Here is a 20,533-nt window from a genome sequence, read left to right as displayed (position 1 = left end):
ACCACACTTGAGTTTAAAAAGTTAAAGTCTTGTATAAATTTCATATTAAATCTGCATGGACCGAAATTTTCAAAATTACAGCTAAAATAATATTGAACTCATATTCAAGTTAATTCTATACTCAAATTAACAAAATTGAAACTGAGTTCTTGCCTTAGCAAGCTAATCACATTTATCATCCAAGTTGCATATAAAAATGATTAAAATTATTTTTAGCATTTGTTAGCTGACTCCTATAAAAAATTAAGAAATACAATGCCATTTCACATGATACGTTGTTATAGTTTAAATATATATATATATATTATACACTACTATTTTTCTATATGCATATGAATATGATCATTCATTTTTTTTATTTTAAAGCTAGAAAAATAATCATCCAATTGAATATAATTTTTTTTTTTTTAAAGGTGGATAACAAGCAATTGAAACATAACGTCCACTAGATATGGACATGGCAGAGAAACAAGGGAACACCACGGTTATAAAAACAAAAACACGGTGAGCAGGAAGAAAAAGCGGAGTGCAAAGCGATGTGAGGTCTACTCCCACCGTAGAGAGCTGAAAGTCAGAAGCCTAGCCCTCTATCAAATCAGGGTCCAACTCACCAGTCAAGATCTGAGGCACATCTATATTGTAAATACGTGGCTCCATCATCACTAAAATGTGACGAATAATAGCAGTCAGATCTTCCAGCATTCCTCTAGAAGCTTCAAAGGCTACGGATAACCAAAATAGAAGCAAATGATCAATCACAAAAAAGCAATAAATGCCTTAAAAATATGAGTATTTCGTTCAAGCCAAGTACACCAGACAATAAGTTTGGTAACTAAGTCAACCATCTCTCTCAACCGAGGAAATATCTTTGATCTCCAATTACCTCAAATCTCCAAAAGAGAATTTGATAGATCCGGCAACTAGAAAAGCTATAGGAAATAGCTCCAAATATGTCTCACAAATGTGCAATGAATAAACAAATGATCAACTGATTCGCACGCTGCATGACATATGACACGAGTGGTAGCGGAGAGTTTGTTGCATTGTCTATTGGCTAAGATATCTAATGTGAGAGTGGTGCTATATAAAGACCTACAGTGAATGTTTGGTTTGTGGATAGAGACCACCCATAATTTTATTCAATTTTATCTCATCAACAGTTGAGCGTAAATCCAATTTAGTTAGTAAGTAAATTGAATAATTTGTCTTACTTAAAGAAACAAACCATTATTTAAGAACTAATGAAGTAGTTTTAAGGTTTAAAGAAACCGAGTCACCTTGTGATTTATCCATTTTTATTGAAAAGAAAAAAAAATTGAACCACAATTTAATAATTCTCACTAATTTTTTTGACCCTTAAAATTCGTGATGCACAGCATCTTTTGTGGGAGATTTATACCAGCAGCATTTTTTCTTTTGCCCAGAGTTGCATAATTTACGATTAGTCATTATAAATTATTTTGAATAATAAATCATTTTTTAATTTCTATTATAACAATATCACTCCAACAGTCATAAATCAAGCGAGTCCGGAGGTGCCCACGTCGCCGGAAGTCGAGCAGACCCGCGAAGCCGCCGCGCCACCGAAGTCTGGATCTCTGGCGCCGCCGCAACCCCACGCTTCTCCTACTAACATGCGCCACCGACCTCACCATGGCCCAGCTCCTCCAGCTGCACGCTCGCGTCCTCACCGACCCCCTGCCACCGTCCATTCTCGACCCCAACCTCGCCGCCGTCAAGCTCATCTCCGCCTGCTCCGCCCTTGCCAAGCCCCAGCATGCTACCCTCGTCTTCTCCACCCTCCCCAATCCCAACCTCTTCGCCTGTAACGCTCTCCTTCAAGCCCTGGCTCTCCACCGCCTATTTTCTCACGTGCGCCACTACTTCATCCTCCTCCTCCGATCACAGACCCTCATCCCCGATGAATTCACCTTCACTTCTGTCATCAAAGCTTGCGCTGGCCTCGCCGTGTTCTCCGATGGCGAGCAATGTCATGGCCTCGTCACCAAACGAGGCTTCGATTCCAACCTGTTCGTCAGGAATTCGCTCGTGGACATGTACTTCAAGTTTGGTCTCCCAAACGTCGCACGCCTCCTGTTCGACGAAATGACTGTTAGAGACATTGTGTCTTGGAACACTCTGGTAGCCGGTTACTGCAGCTGCGGCGATGTACGCGCGGCGAGAGGAGTGTTCGATCAAATGGAGGAGAAAAACTTTGTATCTTGGTCAACGATGATAGCAGGTTATGCAAGGTCCGGGGATTTGGTGGTTGCGCGGGAGTTGTTCGATGGAATGCCTGAGAGAAATGTGGTTTGTTGGAACGCCATGATCGCTGGATACTCACAGAACGAGAAGTTCTCAGAGGCGATTGAACTTTTCAGGCAAATGCTTCGGTTTGGCGGAGTGGCACCAAATGATGTCTCATTGGTTAGTGTTCTCTCGGCTTGTGCTCACTTGGGTGCTCTAGATCTTGGGAGATGGATAGATGGGTTCATCAAGAGAAGAGCAATGGAACTGAGCTTGTTCGTGGGCAATGCTCTGTCGGATATGTACGCAAAGTGTGGGTGTATTGCTGATGCCAGGCAGGTGTTTGATAGAATGCGCGAGAGAGATGTGATCTCGTGGAGTATTTTAATCTCTGGGCTTGCCATGCATGGCCATGCTGATGGAGCTATATCTGCGTTCAATGAAATGCTTGAACATGAAGTAAAGCCCAATGATATCACCTTCATGGGTGTTTTATCGGCTTGCACTCATGCTGGTTTGGTTGATAAGGGGCTTGAGTTTTTCCACTTGATGAAAGATAAGTTTGCGATTGTACCCAAGGTCGAGCATTATGGCTGCGTGGTAGATCTTCTCAGTAGAGCTGGCCGTCTTGATGAAGCGGAGAACTTGATCAGTTCTATGGAGGTCACACCAAATGTTATAGTGTGGGGTGCTCTTCTTGGTGGATGCCGAATATACAAGGACATTGCCCGTGGTGAACGGGTGGTTAGTCATATTCTTGAGCTTGATCCAGATCACTCTGGCAGCTATGTTTATCTAGCAAATGTGTATGCATCTCTAGGGAGATTGGACGATGCAGCAAGCTGCAGGTTAAAGATGCGAGACAATCAGGTAGTGAAAACTCCCGGTTGTAGCTGGATCGAGGTCAATAACAGAGTGTATGAGTTCTTCATGGGAGACAGGTATCACCCAGAATCAGATCGGATTTATGCTTTTATTAGGGAGTTGGGAATGAAGATGAAGCTTGCAGGGTATGTACCAGATACAAGTCTTGTGTCACAGAACATAGATGAGGAAGAGAAGGAGAATGTGCTGTCGTTGCATAGTGAGAAGTTGGCTGTTGCTTTTGGTATCATAAGCACAGAGGAGGGAGCTATGATTAGGGTGGTGAAGAACCTGAGAGTTTGTAACGACTGTCATGTTGCAATGAAGTTCATCTCAAAAATTGTAAGCAGGGAGATTGTTTTGCGCGATCGTAGCAGGTTTCATCATTTCAAGGAAGGCAAGTGTTCTTGCAAGGACTATTGGTAGTGGTTATAGAAAGTGTGTTGTCTGGTCTTCAAAATAAATAAATAAATAAATGCAAAGTACTGAAAGATTATCACTGTCATACAAAACACCAAATTTTAAAAGCATGTAAGCAGATTTGATCCAAACATAGCAACAAGATAGAAGGCCAGTTTCAGACGAAATCCCATACAGACGTGGCTTGCAAGTAGATGCAACAACCCTACGTGTAGTAGTGTCAAAGTACAAAACTCAAACACCTTTTAGATAAGGATCGAAGACATGGAAAAAAACTATATATATATATATATTCAAAGAAAACTTCAGCCACATATTAGAAGATTTTGCAAGTTACCTCTTATGCCAGATGTCACTTAAAATGTTTCTCAAGCGTGCCTCCAGGGCCAGGGTACGCAAACAACAAGCATCCATTCAGCACACAGGATTTCATTACAAAAGTTCTCTCTGATACTTTAAAATTAAGGAATCAGGTCTAAAACTAGAAAGACAAATAGCAGATGAAAGTCCCGTGCGGACTTAGATGGGATCTCCAAAGCTTCTATTATACAATATTCAAGGATCTCAGTTGTGTAAATGGCCTGAAGGCTGAATGCTTGATCAAACTATCCAATCGAAGTCCAAAACCTCCATTCACATCATGCAATGAAAAAACTTTAATAAGTCTTAATTTCATGACAAACCTCCAAGACTTAACACAAATGTTGTAAACGCTGCTTGCCATTTACAAATAAACAGCCCAACCAACTACTTTATTTTCTTCTCATTGTCTGATCTAATCCTAGGTCAAACCCAACTGTGTGAATGCTGGCATGGTGCAAGCATGGAGGATTTCATCTAAAATACATAGTACATCCAAGAACAGATAATGAAGAAAGAAAACAATTATAATTAAGCCTAATAAGCATAAAAACTTTAACCAGTCATGAATGCTTAAAAGTTGAAACATGAGATGAAAGCATGCATTCAAGAATCATCAGCGCCCATTATGGTATATCAGATCATAAAGAAAGCAAATGTCAAACAACATGGAAGGACGACAAACCACAGATTGTTACATATTATTGGCTTGTAAACATCAAGCTAAAAGAAAACACTTACTTCCAATGCCAGAAAGAGCAAATCATATAATATGGAGAAATCAATCAAGAATGAAGGAAATGATAGATGATAATATGGTAATACTTCAACCACAAGTGCACAAGGTAACTAACAATTCATTATCCCATTGAACTATTAACATCCCACTTGAACATAGTGCAAGGAAAACCTCCAATGCATAACAAAGTGTAACATACTCAGTTAGCACGACCTCTGATGACATCAAGACCCATCTCAGTAGGATCGGTGGCTTGCAGTTCCACCTGGATACCATCCAATTCCCTCTTGAATCTGTCCTTGGAGCTTGCATAGAGCATCTTGCTTCTCACTTTGGCTGTATCAGGAGACCTATAAAAGTTCAAAAGAAATTCAAGTTTCAGTTTATAAAACAGATCAGATGCAGGACGGCATATAAAGGAAAGGTTACCATGCAATGAAGAAGATCTTGCTTTTCTGGCAGTTCTCCTCAGTGACAAAATCAAAGTCAAAAATGGCATATCTGCATTCGTTTGCAGGAAGGCTAGCAGTGAAATCTTCGTAGCTCTGAGTAGGTTCACCAACCTTCTCAACAATTATCTCCTTCTGCTTCTCTTCAATCATGTATACTATGAAACGGTAGGTTCTCTTTGCCTTCAATTCCAGGAATTTCAACTTGCAGTCATCATTCACAGCCATCCCAGATGCCGCGTTGGCCTGTAAATAGAACAGGACAAATTATACGAACCATTTGTCACAGGTACTATAGCATAAAGCATATGATCAAGTTATAAAATCACATAACCATTGGACATTAACAGTATGAAAAAGCAAAATGAAGCTTCTTAAAAATCATGACGATGCACAAAGATTTAGACTTGTCCAGCATACAAAGTATGATGAGGCTTACAAACCTAATAATCATAGACAAATATACATTGCAATGCAGTTATGGAAAATTTAGAATTAGATAGATGAACAACAGATGTTTAGATCACCGGAACTGTATACCAAGAACAAAGGATCAGAAACGTCCCCAGGAATCTAAAGAAAGGAACCATATCACGAATACTAGGATCAAAGATAGAAAACCAAATATTGTTACCCAAAGTTCCAATAATTCGAACTCTTATCTATATTCTCCAGTGATCTATCACACAGAAACGAAGATCCACAAAACACTAGCTTTACCAGCAATTCCAAACTTCACAGAGAGAGGAGAACGATGAGCACAAAGATTCCCACGATATCAGATCAAAACAAACAACAGAAATAAATGAAAAATGATAGAAGATCAGATCCATTCACGAACCTTTTCATCTCGATCAAACAATAAGCCACAAAGAACCAACAAGATTTCCTTCAAATTAAAAAATTAACTACATCTCAACTAAAATCGAGCACTATAAACAACACATCTAAGACGCAAGAATAAAAAACGATGAACCTTAGAATCCGATCAAAATCAAAGGGACAAAAACGATACCATTTTGGAGAAGCGATCGAAAGGAGAAAAGGGAGGAGATGGTGTCGCCGGAGTGAAGAGGGGATCAGTGGGAGGAAATCTAGGGCAGCGGATTCAATGGCGCGAGAGAGAGAGAGAGAGAGAGAGAGAGAGCACCAGCGTGCGATGAGGCGAAGGCGAAAAGGAATGAACTTCGGAAGCGAAGCGATGGCGGTTCTTGAAATATCGTCTCGGTCGTCGTTTTCTCCAACCAATCACAATGGAACACGTGTCGTATCAATAGTAAAAAAGCGCGCCCCGATGTCGTAGTGTGTCTCAATGTGTTACCTTTCTCTTAAACGCTAAAATTACTTGAGCGTCCCTCCAATTTATGATAATTACCTCTGTTTGCTCAGCCACATGTTGATGTTTATATATATTTATAATTTTAAAAGAAGGATTGCTGGGTTATTTTGCCTTTGTTCTTGAGGTGGGGGAGCAGTCAAGAAATATGTTTGATAAATAGCACAAAATTATTATAAAAATGATTGATAAATTTTATTTTATTTTTTTATTTTTTGGATAAATGTGAATAAATCGCCCTTTATTGAAGAAAAAAAAATACAAAAGGGATAAAAATTACATAGGCTAAAACAGAAAAACAAAGCGTCTGCTAAGGGTGGATGCGGCAAAATACAAACAAAAACTAAAAACATAGAGAGAAAAAAATGTGAAGACAACATCAAAGGTTAACCCTAGAGGTAGCATCAAGGAGGATCACTTGGCAAGTTACTTGGTCCATCAGGAGCAGGGAGAAGGGGTCTCATGAACTCAAGACTTCTTTTGATTGTCAGGAGAGACTCCTTGAGGGTGGCTTTGCAAGTATCTAGCGCTGCATTTATCTAAGCAAATAGCATGTGATCAATTTTGCATTAAGTCAAAAGATAAGAAGATGCTATGCATGAGAAAATGCAATCGTTTCGTTCAATTAAAATATTCCACCATATCGCACCTGTGAGGAGATTTCCCACACCACTACAACTATCATTTCTGTGAGCATCTCAGGCGGACCAAACTTCCTTGACGGTGGTCGGTACATTTGGGAAATTAAAAAGGGCAGAGAAGTGCGTTCATATTCTAACTATGTAAGTATAGTCCAAAAACAAATGTTGTGCATCTCTATTGCAGCATAGCAAAGAACACTAGTTGCAGAAATATGGTTGCAACCCCTTTTAGCTAGATTTTCGAAGGTTAGCACCTTATTTTCTAAAACTAACCCAGAAAAAAATCTTAATCTTAATAGGACAAGCTCCTATTTAGAGGGACTTGTGCAACAAACCGTCATTTAGGAAGATGTATAAAGACTTGACAGTGAAGTTAATTGGTAGAAAATATTTTTACAATCTTATTATTTTAATATTATATATTTTATTTAATAAGATAATTGATATTTTATTCAACAACCGACTCAATATTAAGGATTTAAAATTTTAAATCCTTTTTAAATCTAAATATTAAGAAGATAAACAATTTTGGATGTGGAAAAAATAGAAGTCTAGAAGCATAATTTAAAAATATTAAATCTATAAAAAAAAAATAATGTATAAATATGACATATCATATATAAATATGAAAAAAACTGCCTTTATATATATATATATATATATATATATATGCTAAATGGGCATCTTATATTTACTATATAATGACGAGTGACTATTATTAACATCAATTTTTGTTTTTCACTTTAGAAGAGATTGTCGAGTTGTCTAACAACCGTGGCCATAATTATTATATCAAAGAATTTTAAAAATTTTGCAGATGTAGATGTAAATTGTGCCTTCAAATTGTGATTGTGTTATCTCATGTGATCAAGTCATGCAAGTGTATCGACCACTTTGTTTTTTTTTCTTTTTGGAATTTGTTGAATTTGATCATGATATTTCTTGAAGATTGATCAACTTTGTATATGTCATCTTTTCCTACCAAAAAATTAACTTATCCAAACATAAGTCCGATCCTGATCTCATTGATCTTAATACATATCCCAAGATCATTTCATCTACAATTAACCACAATTAAGACACCGAACTTAATCTATTCTCAGGCAATTCTACTAATCAACGTACTCAATATATCACATGATCGTTCAGTCTTTCTAGTATGAACCCACACCAAACAAATACAGTGACTAAACATCCCCTTATTATCACATCCTTCAACCACTTGCAAACTGAACCCACTACTTTTTCACAAGCCAATAATGTTGAAGCATGGAGAAAAGTTATGTTTGATGAGTTTCATGACTTGATAAATACTAAAACTTGGAGCCTTGTTTCCTAACTTTCCTTATCCACCTGATAAAATATCATTTGAAATAAATGGGTTTTCCATAATCAAAAGAAATTCTTCGGATGGTGTAGTACGTTGCTAATTACAAAGCTAGACTTAGCAATTTACTATGTGGATTAGTATGAGAACTTCAAGCTGATGATAAAGACTACTACTATTAGAACTCTATTAAGCTTGGCAATTTACTATGTGGTTTGGTCATTGTGGCAATTGGATATTTCTAATGTTTTTTTCATGACAACCTTGATGAAGAGATATTCATAGCTCAACCGGTTGGTTTTGTTGACAAAGCAAACCATACATCGTTTTGCAAATTGAATAAATCATTGTATGGTTTAAAGCAAGCACGAGCATGCATGGTTTCTCAAGTTGAGTAATTTCCTTCATTCTCTTGGATTGTGGGCATCAAAGGGTGATTATTCACTGTTCTGCTTAGTTTTGAGTTATAGCAAATTATTTGTTATTATTTACACGGATGATACTGTCATTAATTATATGCACATCTCAAACATCTCATTTATCAATTTGTTCTTCAACTACAAAATCACTTTCTCGTCCATCTCTAACTGTGATCACTGTGTCTCAAAGCAAATACATTTAGGGTTTACTCAAGAATACAAAGAACTAAAGAAGGAGTAAGCCATGTTCTGCAACCTTGGCTAGTTCACCAATATTATCTAAAACTATAGGCACTATTAATATTCAGGTACTAGTGGTGATGTTAATTAGCAAACCGTTGATGCATTGCATAAATTGTGTCAGTTTATGCATTGTCCTACTGATGCTCATTGGCGAGCAACTAAAAGATTATTGAGCTATAATATAGTATGGTTTGCCCCTCTCCCTCTCTTAATTTACATTATTTTATTACAATGATTGGTACGGTGCCCAAATGATAAGAGATTGATTATATAAGTGTTATGGTGTATTTTTTGGAAAGAATTTAGTCTCATGGGATGCCAAAAAACAACTTATAATTGCCTGATCGTCTGCTGAAAAATAAATACAAGCCCTTGGCTACTATAGGTGTTGAGCTAATATGGTTGTCATCTTTGTTTCTAGAAATTGGTTTAGGTTTACCCTTAGCTAATCCAATTACATTGTAGTGTGATAATATTAGACCAATTTATCTCACTTTTAATCCTGTCTTTCATGGATGTGCTAAACACATGGAACTTAATTACCATTTTATTAGACAAAAGATTGCAAGCTAATTAACCATTTTAAGTATGGTTCTTTTCTTCCAATGATCAAGTCACATATTCACCAAGCCTTGACTTCACATCAGTTTCTACATTTTCGATTTTGGCTTCGAGTTCATCAGGCTCTAAACGGGCAAGATAACAACTGTTACAAACACTTTCTTGATATCTTTAGTAATTGTTATTAAATTTGTTATTAGTTGATAGATAGGCTTATTCGGATATAGTTGTAAATCATTATATATATATATATATATATATGATGCATCATCTACGCACTCCCTCATATTTACAATCTACACAAGTTGGTCATCAACCATTATATTGTTATCCATTGGTCAGTACCATTCAACTGAATAGTAATACTATGCTTATAAACAGTAACATAGTGAAAAATTAGATATATTGTATTTTGATATAAATCATATGAATATTGTTTATAGCATGATGGTTTTTATCTGAATCGTAGATTGCGATTGTAACCTGCCCATTCCTCTCTCTATCTCTTATATTTGCACTGTTGACAACTGCCAGCGTTCGTAGTAGAACAGTCCTCTCACCAGAGGTGATGAGCAAAACTAAGTACAACATAACAACAACGTACGAGAAAACGAGGAAAAGCCAAAGATAAAAGCTGGACAGACGAAAAACACCGTCTGGATCATCAGGCCTGTCCAATCGGATAGGTGTAGGGACTACTCTTGTATTCAGGTTATTTGTATATCTTACGTCACTCCATATGGTTTTTTTCTTATTTTTATTTTTTTTAAAATTAAGCTCTAATGTAATTAACAAAAATGCTTCGATGAATAGTTGTTTTCTTCATCCCCTCTAAAGTTGCGAGGTTGAGGGGATTTACCATCGTGGAGTTGTGATCATTGATATATCATATTGGGCGTACATAATATGACTTAACTGTCCTGCAAGTTAACCTGTCTCACATGGTAATTCCATATATAGGGATCGTTAAAATACCGTAATTAGTGCACTACCATGCATGCCTGTCTTTTTAACACCCCCTTATAAGACAATGTTTGTCGCCATTTGTCAAATATATATATATATAATCCTAAACAACACACCCAATGCTTATTCCATCAGTGACTCTCTTTACCATTACTACAATGCTCAACTATGAACGTCTGCAATTGAACGTTTCGTAATATATATATATATATATATATATATATCACAGAGATTGTATCATGTTTTTAATAATTTATAATTTATTCACTTAAAAAAAAAACAAATAAATACTATGATGAGTGATTTTATGGTTCCATATTTTTATCTTATTGTTACATGAATTATTTACTTTCGTTGATAAGTCTAATTACGATTAAAACTTGTGAGGATCGCCTTTAGTAAAATAAACGAAATATTAGTTATAATTTAAACCATATTTAATTATATACATGAAAATAAACATTTACATTTAAATGTGAAGAAGCTATAAAATTAAACTCTTGACTTTTAAGTTAAAAAAACAATTTAATACCAACTATTGCACTATAGAAGCAGTCATTACTACGATATTCTGTTAATTAATTAAAATTTTGAAATATTTTTAATTTAACACTGTTGTCTGTGTTACTCTCTTAATTACTCAATATTATGAACAAACACATAAAATGTAATATTAAATAAATAAATAAATAAATAAATAATTGTAATTTATTTTTATTAGATTTAATATATTCTATACATTCGATTCCCATTGAGTAAGATTTAAACAGCTCAAATGAAAAACAAGAGCAAAATTTTTTTTTTTCGTTCAATACATTTAATCTTTTATTGCTTCAATATTTATAAAACATCATTAACATTACTAACAACAATTATTGCTTAATAATCTTACATCTCCCAGAAAATAATTAAGCATAAATCCAACGGTTTAAATGATTAATTCTATTTATCTCCAAATAACTTATTCCACATTTACTTATAAATATTTATTTTTATTTACCACCATAGAACAAGTTCAAAATTCTCTCATTGGCTAACAGAAGCACACGCGGATCGCTCCAAAATAATTTTCAGCCGTCCATCAAGCATAAATCCAACGGCCAAAATCACTCCATTAGAGTGAGTTGGCTCTCTTCGATCCAATATAAAAGCTCCGTTTCGCCTTCGTTTCCGATCTCACCTTTCCGACACCGAAACCCTCGAGCGTCTCCTCTCGAAGACAACCATGGACGGAAGCAGCAAGGTGAAGAAGGGCGCCGGCGGCCGGAAGGGCGGTGGCCCCAAGAAGAAGCCCGTCTCCCGCTCCGTGAAGGCCGGTCTCCAGTTCCCAGTTGGTCGTATCGGTCGGTTTCTCAAGAAAGGCCGCTATTCCCAGCGCGTAGGCTCCGGTGCCCCCGTCTACCTCGCTGCCGTCCTTGAATACCTCGCCGCTGAGGTATATTTCTCAGTACTCTGCTGGATTTTTCTGTAGATCGCCAGATCTGAGCTGGGTTTTCGAATTTCATGGTGTTTTAGGTGCTGGAGCTTGCGGGGAACGCAGCGAGAGATAACAAGAAGAATCGGATCATTCCCAGGCATCTGTTGTTGGCGGTGAGGAATGATGAGGAGTTGGGGAAGCTGTTGGCTGGGGTTACCATCGCTCATGGTGGAGTGCTGCCGAATATCAATCCAGTGTTGTTGCCCAAGAGATCGACTGCTGCCAAAGAGCCTAAATCGCCATCTAAGGCCACCAAATCACCCAAGAAGGCTTGAATTGTTGCTTTGATTTCGGGGCTTTGATTACTCTCTTTGTTTTTTCACCGTGCATGTAGTTTGTTGGATTTCAGATAGATGTACTGATCCTTTGTAGTTTCATTCCCTTTGAAACTTTAATGGATAGTTGTGGTTGGATTAGGAATCATGAAAATTTGCTCACTTGTTTCCTTTTTTTTTTTTTTTTAAATTATCTTTATTAATATTAATATTGTTTATGATTGTTCTTATATTTATATTCTTGGTCTGAAATTTGATCTTTTGAAGTTGAGGTAGGTTTTATTATTCATGAGTTCCGTTTGTTTTGTTGTTGTTTAGTTTATTTTATTTTGATTGTGATTTTGAAGGTTCGAGTTGCAGTGTAATGTACTTAATAAGCACCAAAGGAGCGCTTTTTAGAGTACTATTTCTGACAATTTTTCTCCCCTTTTTTGATTGTTCATGAAATTGTGTGTTTGAATAATAGAAGTTTGTGAATCTCATGTCAGTGTAAGTTTTATTTAGAATTTATATTGTACCATTTATGTATGGTCTACTTTTAGAAGTCTGTTGCTTGTGTTAATATGTAAGTAATCATTGTGTTCATCAAAAGAAGGTTAAATGTTTGCGAAAGTGCATTTAAAGTTTGAGTAGTTGTTGCCGGTGATAGGAAGGTTCATTCCAAGAAAAAACACATTTGCAGACGGTGTTAAATGGAGACAGCGGAGGTGGTGGGATGTTTATTTGTTATCTCCATCCAGATTCCAAACTGGTTCCAAAATACTGCTCTGGTATCCAAGGTTTTTTTAAATTTTTTTTATTTTTTGGTGGGAAGCATTTGGTATTTTTTGTGTTTGAATGAACTCGAGAAGGGATGAAAGAGATAATTTTGAGAAATCCTTTTACTCTCACAGAAAGCGGTTCTAGGAATGTGTGTTGTGTTTATGAATACAAATATGTGACTAATGGCAAAATGGAGTGAATGTATGGAGGCAGTGGTTTTGTGTTTGCTAGGAAAATGGCTTGAAGACCATTGCAAGGTTCTCAATTTAAGTTTTTTAATTTTTTTACTTTTTCCAAGTTTGTAACTCCTTTAGCACTAAAAAATAAAAAAGGTTAATTGTTATGCCAGCTTATTTTGCACTTGTATAATGTACAGCAATGCAAAAGGACATCTTTAAGAATGGTGTTGATGGTATATAATGAATGTTAACTATCACTACTCTGTACTCTTATCATCTGGTTCATTGAATCCAGGAAGATTCCCAGGCAAATCAGAACCATAAACATGGCCCATTTTGGTACGCTTTGTCTCCAGGTATCTCTGATTTTCTTTAGTTATCGGTGATATAACGGGAACCCTCCCAATAACGGCCAGCCCATATCCCTTGAGACCAATAAACTTGGCTGGATTGTTCGTCATCAATCGCATCGTTTGAACTCCAATATCCCTCAATATCTGCTCAACAAGTTCATGAAGAGCTTCATGTCTCGTGTTTGTTTATTTATTTAAACTCTCAGAAAGAATGAGAAAGAAAAAAAATAAAAAAATAAAAAAGATCTCAACATTCACCTGTGCCCCAATCCCATACTCTCGAGCATCAATGGCTAATCCAAGCTCAACATTTGCTTCTACCGTGTCATGTCCTTGGTCCTGCAAATTGTATGCTCGGAGTTTTTGGCCTAATCCAATGCCTCGTCCTTCATGACCGCGAAGATAGACTAGAACTCCTCTGCCTGCCTGTTCAATCAGTTGCATCGAGAATGCCAGCTGATTGCCGCAATCACATCTAGTAGAACCAAGTATGTCACCAGTCAAGCATTCGGAATGCACTCTTACAAGTACATCTTGCCCATCTCCTATATTGCCCTGTTGAGTTCAAAGCAAAGATTCGACTACTAAAAATAGTTTTGTTGCAAATGTTTCTTGTGAAGCTAATTCATGAAAAATCACAATATAAACCATGTCCCGTGAAGATTTTTTTTTCCGGAACAAATGAACCGAGAACAAATATTGTACCTTCACAACAGCAATGTGCTCAGTTCCATCTAACTTGGACCTATAACAATAAGCTTCAAAGAGGCCCCATTTTGTTGGCAAACGGGAAGTTGCAATTTTTTCAACCAGTTTTTCCCGCTTCCTCCTATACCTGAAAAATTTATTAGACAAGAGATCATTATGCTTTTCTAGTTATATTGTGTTACAAACATTACCACATTCTCACCGAATCAAATCGGTGATCGATATGATCGGCAAACCATTTTCCTCTGCCATCCTTCTAAGAGCAGGCAAACGAGCAATGGAACCATCCTCTGGATCAACAATGGTAGAAAGAACAGAGACAGAGCGCAACCCGGCCAGCATAACCAAATCAACAGATGCCTCAGTATGACCAGCTCTCTTTAGAACACCTCCATTTCTATATCTAAGAGGAAAAACATGACCTGGTCTCCTAAAATCTCCAGGTTTAGAATCAGGAGAAGAAAGTGCAAGAATTGTTTTCGCTCGATCGGCAGCTGACACTCCAGTTGATATTCCCACTCTAACATCCTAAATAAATAAGATCAACAAAACTATGATAGAACTATGATTCAAAATTCAAAACACATTTAATTTGATGAATCAATGAAAGATGCATCAGTTTTTATGTTTACCACTGTCACAGTGGAAGCAGCAGCTGAAAGATCCTCAATTTCAGTGATGGGAGACATCATAGGAAGCATGAGCCTCTCCAAGTCCTCTTCCTTCATGCCCACAGATACGATCCCAGAACCATGCCTGATCATGAAAGCAATAGCCTTAGGATTTGCTAGAGTTGCTGCCATGATAAGATCTCCTTCAACATCTTCATTTTCATCATCTACAGCAATGACAAACTAGAGAACACAAATGAGTTAAACTTTTACTGCTACAACTCATTAGTATCAATGAACAAAAAATTAAGAAATTCAGCATGTTGAGGAGCATCGGTTTTTTCTTCCTACTATGCATGTAGACAGAAAGAATTTAAAGCTGACCTGTCCCCGGTGCAAAGCCTTGATGGCCTGATCAATTGAGGAAAAGCCTTCGGATGGGCGGTCTGGGTCACCCTCTGTATCACTGACAAAAAAATCTACAGTTTCATGGGTTATCGCAGCACTAAGAGTCCCAAAAGATACACCTGATCCATCAAAATCACTAAAGAAGTATCCATTATCTTTTCCCTTCAAAGAGCCTCCTTCTGTAGACTCTGAATTACCCAAGCTGCCTCCTCCAATGGCATAACATCCAAATTTCAACCATCCTTTCTTGCACAACCTTAACGGCAAATTGTAGGGTTGCTGGTATCTGAAAATTATCCAAAAAAAGAAGAAACATACCTCAATTTCTGAGTGATGGAAAAAACAAGCACTTCAACACCATATAAAAAAAAACAGTACCTTGAGCTGAGTATGGTGTTAAGTAACATAGAAGAGGGTCTCAGCAGAAGGGAGTCCATTCAATTAGAATTCCCAAATGAAGACGGAAAATAGCTTCAGAAACTGCTTATATATACATGTATATGCATATCTGTTTGAAAGTGAGGAATGGGCAAGTACATGAACCTCATCTTCAAGATGTGGTCACACATCAACACAACCCCACGGATAAGCTTCATTTACTTGTACTCCAGAGATAAAGACCCACATATTATAGTGATAAAAATGCAGTCAGCCATGCTTGAACAACAAGTCAAAATGGTATCCCTCGGCAGAATAATATTTCCGCAAAATGCATGCATATATACCAGATGGTGCATTTGACCGATACTTTCATTGAAGCAATTAGCAGTCAGCCAGTCAGCAAGGTTGAAGACCTTCACTTTAATAATGAGTATGATTGAAAACTGCAACTTTGAATTTTCAGTTTTTCAACAAAACCTCAATAATGTAAGTCACTGAAGGGCTTGCTCTCCAAAGTAGCCATGAAAGCCATCAAAGTCTCATATATTTCATCTGTCTGAGAGTGCCTTCTATCTGCATTGAAGAACACATGGACCTTGTTCTTGACTTCAATCCAGCTGCATCCAGGAACTGTCTTCATACCTCTTTCTTTCATCTCTCTTCTGATTGCTGACACATTCTGCCATTTACCCGCAGAGGAGTACACATTAGAAAGTTGAACATAAGATGATATGTCCTTAGGATCCAATTCCAGAATTCTATGAGTAATGGCATCAGCCAGTTCCTTATTCAAATGAATCTGACATCCTCCCAAGAGGGACTTCCAAAAACCGATCCCTGGATCAAAAGGAAGCTCCTGAAGAAACCTTTTGGCCTCATTGAATCGGCCAGAGCGCGAAAGCAGATTGACAACACAAGCATAATGCTCGGGTTTTAGTATGCTGGGCTCTTCAGTCATTGCCAATTTGAAACAAGAATAGCCATCATCTACTAAACCTGCATGATTACAACCAAACAACAGACCAAGTAGAGTAACACTATTCGGTTTAAATCCAGAAAGCCGCATCCTTTTGAAGTACTCAAGGGCCTTAATCCCATTACCATTCTGTGCATACCCACAAATCACAGCATTCCAAGAGACTATATTCCTGTCTTTGACTCTATCAAACACTTTGACACTGTCTTCCAAACAACCACACTTTGAGTAGAAGCTAATGAGAGAATTGCCGACAAACACATCGAACTTAGCCAGGGATTTTATTGCTGAAGAATGAAAGCTCCTTCCTAGGCCAAGAACAGCTATATTAGCAGCTGCACTGAAAAGACTAGCAAACGTAGAGTCAGTAGGCTTCACTCCATCTCTGCACATTTTGACGAAAAGGTTCACCGACTCCTCATTGAGACCCATTTGACTACAACCACCAATCACAGCATTCCAAGAAACTACATTTCTTTCAGGCATTTTCGCAAACAGTTTAAGTGCATTATCAAATTCAGCATTCTTCAAGTACCCATTGATCAATGCAGTGTAAGCAACAACATTGGGGTCATGAATACCTTTGAATGTGTACCGTGCTTCTTTGATTGTGCCTAACTTTGAATAGTGATCAAGAAGCGAACTGCCAACAAACACATTAGATTGGAGACCCATTTTGGTAATACAAGCATGGAGCTGCTTGCCAACGTTGAGATCACCAAGTACAGTAGAGGCATGCAATGCCGTCCCGAATGTGAACTCATTAGGCCGAATACCAAGCAAAAGCAAGCGCGAGAAGAGAGAAATCGCGTCACCGTAGCGTTTGTGGCGCACGAAGGAGCTGATGATCGATGTGCCTGATACAATATCCCAGTGCGACATTTCGTCGAACAGCTGGCGGGCATATGAGAATGCGCCATGAGAACAATAAGCGTGAACTAGCTGTGATTGATGAATCAATGATCCGGATTTGAGCTCATGAGCATGAGCCGCCTGTGTAGCAAAGAGATGAAGTTTTGATAACAAGGGTTTCATGAGATCAATATAAAACTAAAATCAATGCAAGTGATTTTCTAATGCATACAAGAAGACACATGAGAAAAGTCATATATATATATATATATGAACTTATTATGAACTTTTATGTCCTTTAACGGTTGGTTCATATAAATACATAAGCACGCCAAATGAATAAGCAATGATATTTGGAACGCACATTGGTCAGCAACACAATCAGATAATACAGAATGAATGATAAGAACATTCATTTATATCAAATAATCAGTCTTTTTTCTTTGTTTGCAGCTTTCCTAGTTTTGATCGCCGTTGCTTAAACAGATGCAGATACAGCCTTAACCACAGGAATGGATAGAGGGCAAGCACAACCTGAGATGATTTTTCACATTAAGAAAATGTTATTAAAATGTAGACATGCAAATCAATACAATCATACTAACTCTCGACGTACCACAACAAAAGAGTGGTAGCTGAAGGGAAGGCTGTCGAAAAAGCTTTTGTAAAGGTTTCTTTCCTTTATAAATGGAAGAGCTTTGTACATAAGCCACACTGTATGAAGATCAGAGTAAGGTCTGAGAACACCATTATTATATAAGTAATGTGAATTGAACATAGATTGTGATAATACTTACTTTCTCCGGGACCAACCCCTATAGGATACAAGAGGATGAAAGCAGTATACCTGAGGGGGAAAAAGATGGCCGTGATTTTCAAAAAACATTTCATCAACCACAGTTCCGCAAGAGATGAGGGATAAATGATTCATATCATTGATTAATTCTCACTCGTCAACCTTGAGATGGTAGTATCCAGTGGACTTATTAGTGACAACATTTTGCGCTCTGCTTAATAATCTACATGTCTGACTATTGTAGGTCGAACATTATATTCTCTGGATGACTAATTATATTATAATCTGTGATTTATGAATGCTGAATTCTAACCTAAGACTACTCAATGCATTCACAATTCAATCCAATGAGTTCTAAAGTAACTTCTGAAACTTTCACAGGTATGAAGGCAAGATTGCAAGATAAAAGTGAGTAAAGCTAGCTCAACTATGTAAAGATACAGAGACCGGATAGGCAATGTTGTAAAACTAGAGTTCCTTACAAGAAATAGGGAATGTACCATGGTTTCTCACAATAAAATCTATAATCACTGAAAAAATGATTGATTTAACTTCAAATAAACAACCTGATGTATGTTAGCCATGATGGACAGAGTTCCAGAGAACTTGAAGCATAGTGGGAGTAGCGGATCACCTGCAACGTAAATACAAGTTTTTGTCACAATGCTTTATCTTGAAAATGTATTAATTTAATGATAAACTATCTATCTTGACATAGCAGGCATTTGAACAAAATGGCACATGTAGGTGATTAAACAGATGGCACACAAACATATGAAAGGATAAAAGCACACCTCAGATAAACTCCATGCAAGAAATGTAATAAAAACAGATGGGAGATCCTGAAGCTGCAAGAAAAAATAATCGGATATAAGCTTCAATACCATATATTAAATCTGAAATGGTCAAGGGAAGAGCACAGATCACCAAGATAGCAAAAATGTGGCTTTTTCATGGGAAAAGTGTAATATTTTTCCTAATAATACTGATCAATAAAGAAGAATAGTTCTTCATTTCAGCAAAACAGATAAACAACAATCAAATCTAAACCTTTTCCTCTAATTCTGTGGGCAAATTGAGGTCCTAAACCATTGATGGTTTTCCTGAAAATTCAAGAAAAGATTTTTTTCTCTCTCTCTCAGAGTACCTCGGTGATTTGGCTAACAATGGCCAGCAGGAAGTGAGTTCGTCCTCCCCATTGCATCAGCACAAGCATCACCCCACTTGGAACCAGACCTATAATAAATTCCCAATCTTCATCCGAATACATACATACATACATACATAAATACATACTATATATATATCACCAAAAGAATCAGTCAACCTCCGATTGGAGTACTCACCAACAGCCGAATGTATGACTTCCAAGAACGCAACCGTTTGCAGCCAACCTATAGAGATTCAAAGGAAACATCGGAAATAAAGCTCAATGTAGCAAGCTTAACAAAATTCTCAGAGAAACAAAGAAAACAAACTATTAGAAAAGAAATTACTCACAGATAAGCTCTCCCGCTGCTGCGTAGGCTCCATTGACGGACTTGGTAGCAATGAAGCTTCCCAGAAGCCTAGAAAGAGCAATTGCCCTAGAAACACAAGAAAAAACTTAGCATAGAGTGAGGAATTGTGGGGAGCGGGGCACAGAGAGAGAGAGAGAGAGAGCACCATCCCAAGAAGAGGAGGGAGTTGTAGGAGATGAGGTAGAGCTTAGAGAAACGAGGCATCGGGCAGAGAACGAGTGGTTGAATCGAGCGCGGCGAGCAAACGAACATCAACGTACGGCTCGCGGTTTCTCATGGCGGATTCGGATTCGGATCCGGACCCGTTGTTTGTTAAAACGGATTTGAATCCGTAATTCAAGATCCAATGGATCAATTTTTAACTGCTCACTAGTCACTTTAATGCATAATGTAAACAAATGATTAACTTACAAGTAGTTAAGATGTAAATGAAGACGAACATAGAGGGAAAGATTAATGATGTGCTAATGGGCTCTTATCTTATTGACTTCGAGTCTCTTACTTGGAGTGTTTGTTTAAAGGAGGGCTTGATATCAAAGCCTAACCCAAATGAGAGCATATAAAGTACTTGTTGAGTTTACTCTATTTTGTGCATGCCTGTGACTTCCTTTTAATAGAGGTGTTTATTGCCTATTTGTAAAAAAAATTTAATGATATCTGTTA

The 20,533-nt window shown here is 37.4% G+C and overlaps 6 protein-coding genes across 7 annotated transcripts; 2 read left to right on the top strand and 4 right to left on the bottom strand.

Annotated features, from left to right (window-relative positions):
- Positions 1-1,334: 1,334 nt before the first annotated feature.
- On the top strand, positions 1,335-3,629 carry LOC120282084 (pentatricopeptide repeat-containing protein At3g62890-like). The gene has a single exon (XM_039288818.1). It carries the CDS (start codon positions 1,654-1,656, stop codon positions 3,535-3,537), a length of 1,884 nt encoding a protein of 627 aa, XP_039144752.1. The 5' UTR covers positions 1,335-1,653; the 3' UTR covers positions 3,538-3,629.
- Position 3,630: 1 nt separating this feature from the next.
- On the bottom strand, positions 3,631-6,270 carry LOC120282090 (actin-depolymerizing factor 7-like). The gene is made up of 4 exons (XM_039288824.1): positions 6,095-6,270; positions 5,060-5,325; positions 4,830-4,980; positions 3,631-4,158 (listed from the first exon to the last, which is right to left on the bottom strand). The coding sequence occupies exons 1-3, from the start codon at positions 6,095-6,097 to the stop codon at positions 4,830-4,832; spliced, it is 420 nt and encodes a 139-aa protein (XP_039144758.1). The 5' UTR covers positions 6,098-6,270; the 3' UTR covers positions 3,631-4,158.
- A 5,463-nt stretch (positions 6,271-11,733) lies between these two features.
- On the top strand, positions 11,734-12,494 carry LOC120282089 (histone H2A-like). Its single transcript, XM_039288823.1, has 2 exons — positions 11,734-12,007; positions 12,088-12,494. The coding sequence occupies exons 1-2, from the start codon at positions 11,798-11,800 to the stop codon at positions 12,322-12,324; spliced, it is 447 nt and encodes a 148-aa protein (XP_039144757.1). The 5' UTR covers positions 11,734-11,797; the 3' UTR covers positions 12,325-12,494.
- A 916-nt stretch (positions 12,495-13,410) lies between these two features.
- LOC120282086 (probable monofunctional riboflavin biosynthesis protein RIBA 3, chloroplastic) lies at positions 13,411-15,862 on the bottom strand. Of its 2 annotated transcripts, none has more exons than XM_039288819.1 (7): positions 15,724-15,862; positions 15,322-15,631; positions 14,959-15,180; positions 14,529-14,854; positions 14,324-14,453; positions 13,877-14,173; positions 13,411-13,762 (listed from the first exon to the last, which is right to left on the bottom strand). In XM_039288819.1, exons 1-7 carry the CDS (start codon positions 15,780-15,782, stop codon positions 13,523-13,525), a joined length of 1,584 nt encoding a protein of 527 aa, XP_039144753.1. In that variant the 5' UTR covers positions 15,783-15,862; the 3' UTR covers positions 13,411-13,522. The 2 variants fall into 2 exon arrangements, with proteins under 2 accessions (XP_039144753.1, XP_039144754.1); XM_039288820.1 differs by having other exon boundaries at positions 14,324-14,447.
- A 339-nt stretch (positions 15,863-16,201) lies between these two features.
- On the bottom strand, positions 16,202-17,789 carry LOC120282087 (pentatricopeptide repeat-containing protein At5g42450, mitochondrial-like). The gene has a single exon (XM_039288821.1). The coding sequence runs from the start codon at positions 17,735-17,737 to the stop codon at positions 16,205-16,207; it is 1,533 nt and encodes a 510-aa protein (XP_039144755.1). The 5' UTR covers positions 17,738-17,789; the 3' UTR covers positions 16,202-16,204.
- Positions 17,790-17,819: 30 nt separating this feature from the next.
- Positions 17,820-20,158, bottom strand: LOC120282088 (very-long-chain (3R)-3-hydroxyacyl-CoA dehydratase 2). The gene is made up of 9 exons (XM_039288822.1): positions 20,016-20,158; positions 19,851-19,936; positions 19,697-19,744; positions 19,498-19,586; positions 19,145-19,198; positions 18,917-18,984; positions 18,352-18,401; positions 18,171-18,268; positions 17,820-18,088 (listed from the first exon to the last, which is right to left on the bottom strand). The coding sequence occupies exons 1-9, from the start codon at positions 20,120-20,122 to the stop codon at positions 17,984-17,986; spliced, it is 705 nt and encodes a 234-aa protein (XP_039144756.1). The 5' UTR covers positions 20,123-20,158; the 3' UTR covers positions 17,820-17,983.
- Between the last annotated feature and the right edge of the window lie 375 nt (positions 20,159-20,533).

This window comes from Dioscorea cayenensis, chromosome 18 (genome assembly GCF_009730915.1).
Source record: "Dioscorea cayenensis subsp. rotundata cultivar TDr96_F1 chromosome 18, TDr96_F1_v2_PseudoChromosome.rev07_lg8_w22 25.fasta, whole genome shotgun sequence".
NCBI classification, from domain to species: Eukaryota; Viridiplantae; Streptophyta; class Magnoliopsida; order Dioscoreales; family Dioscoreaceae; genus Dioscorea; species Dioscorea cayenensis.
This window is presented reverse-complemented; position numbering and strand designations above follow the sequence as displayed.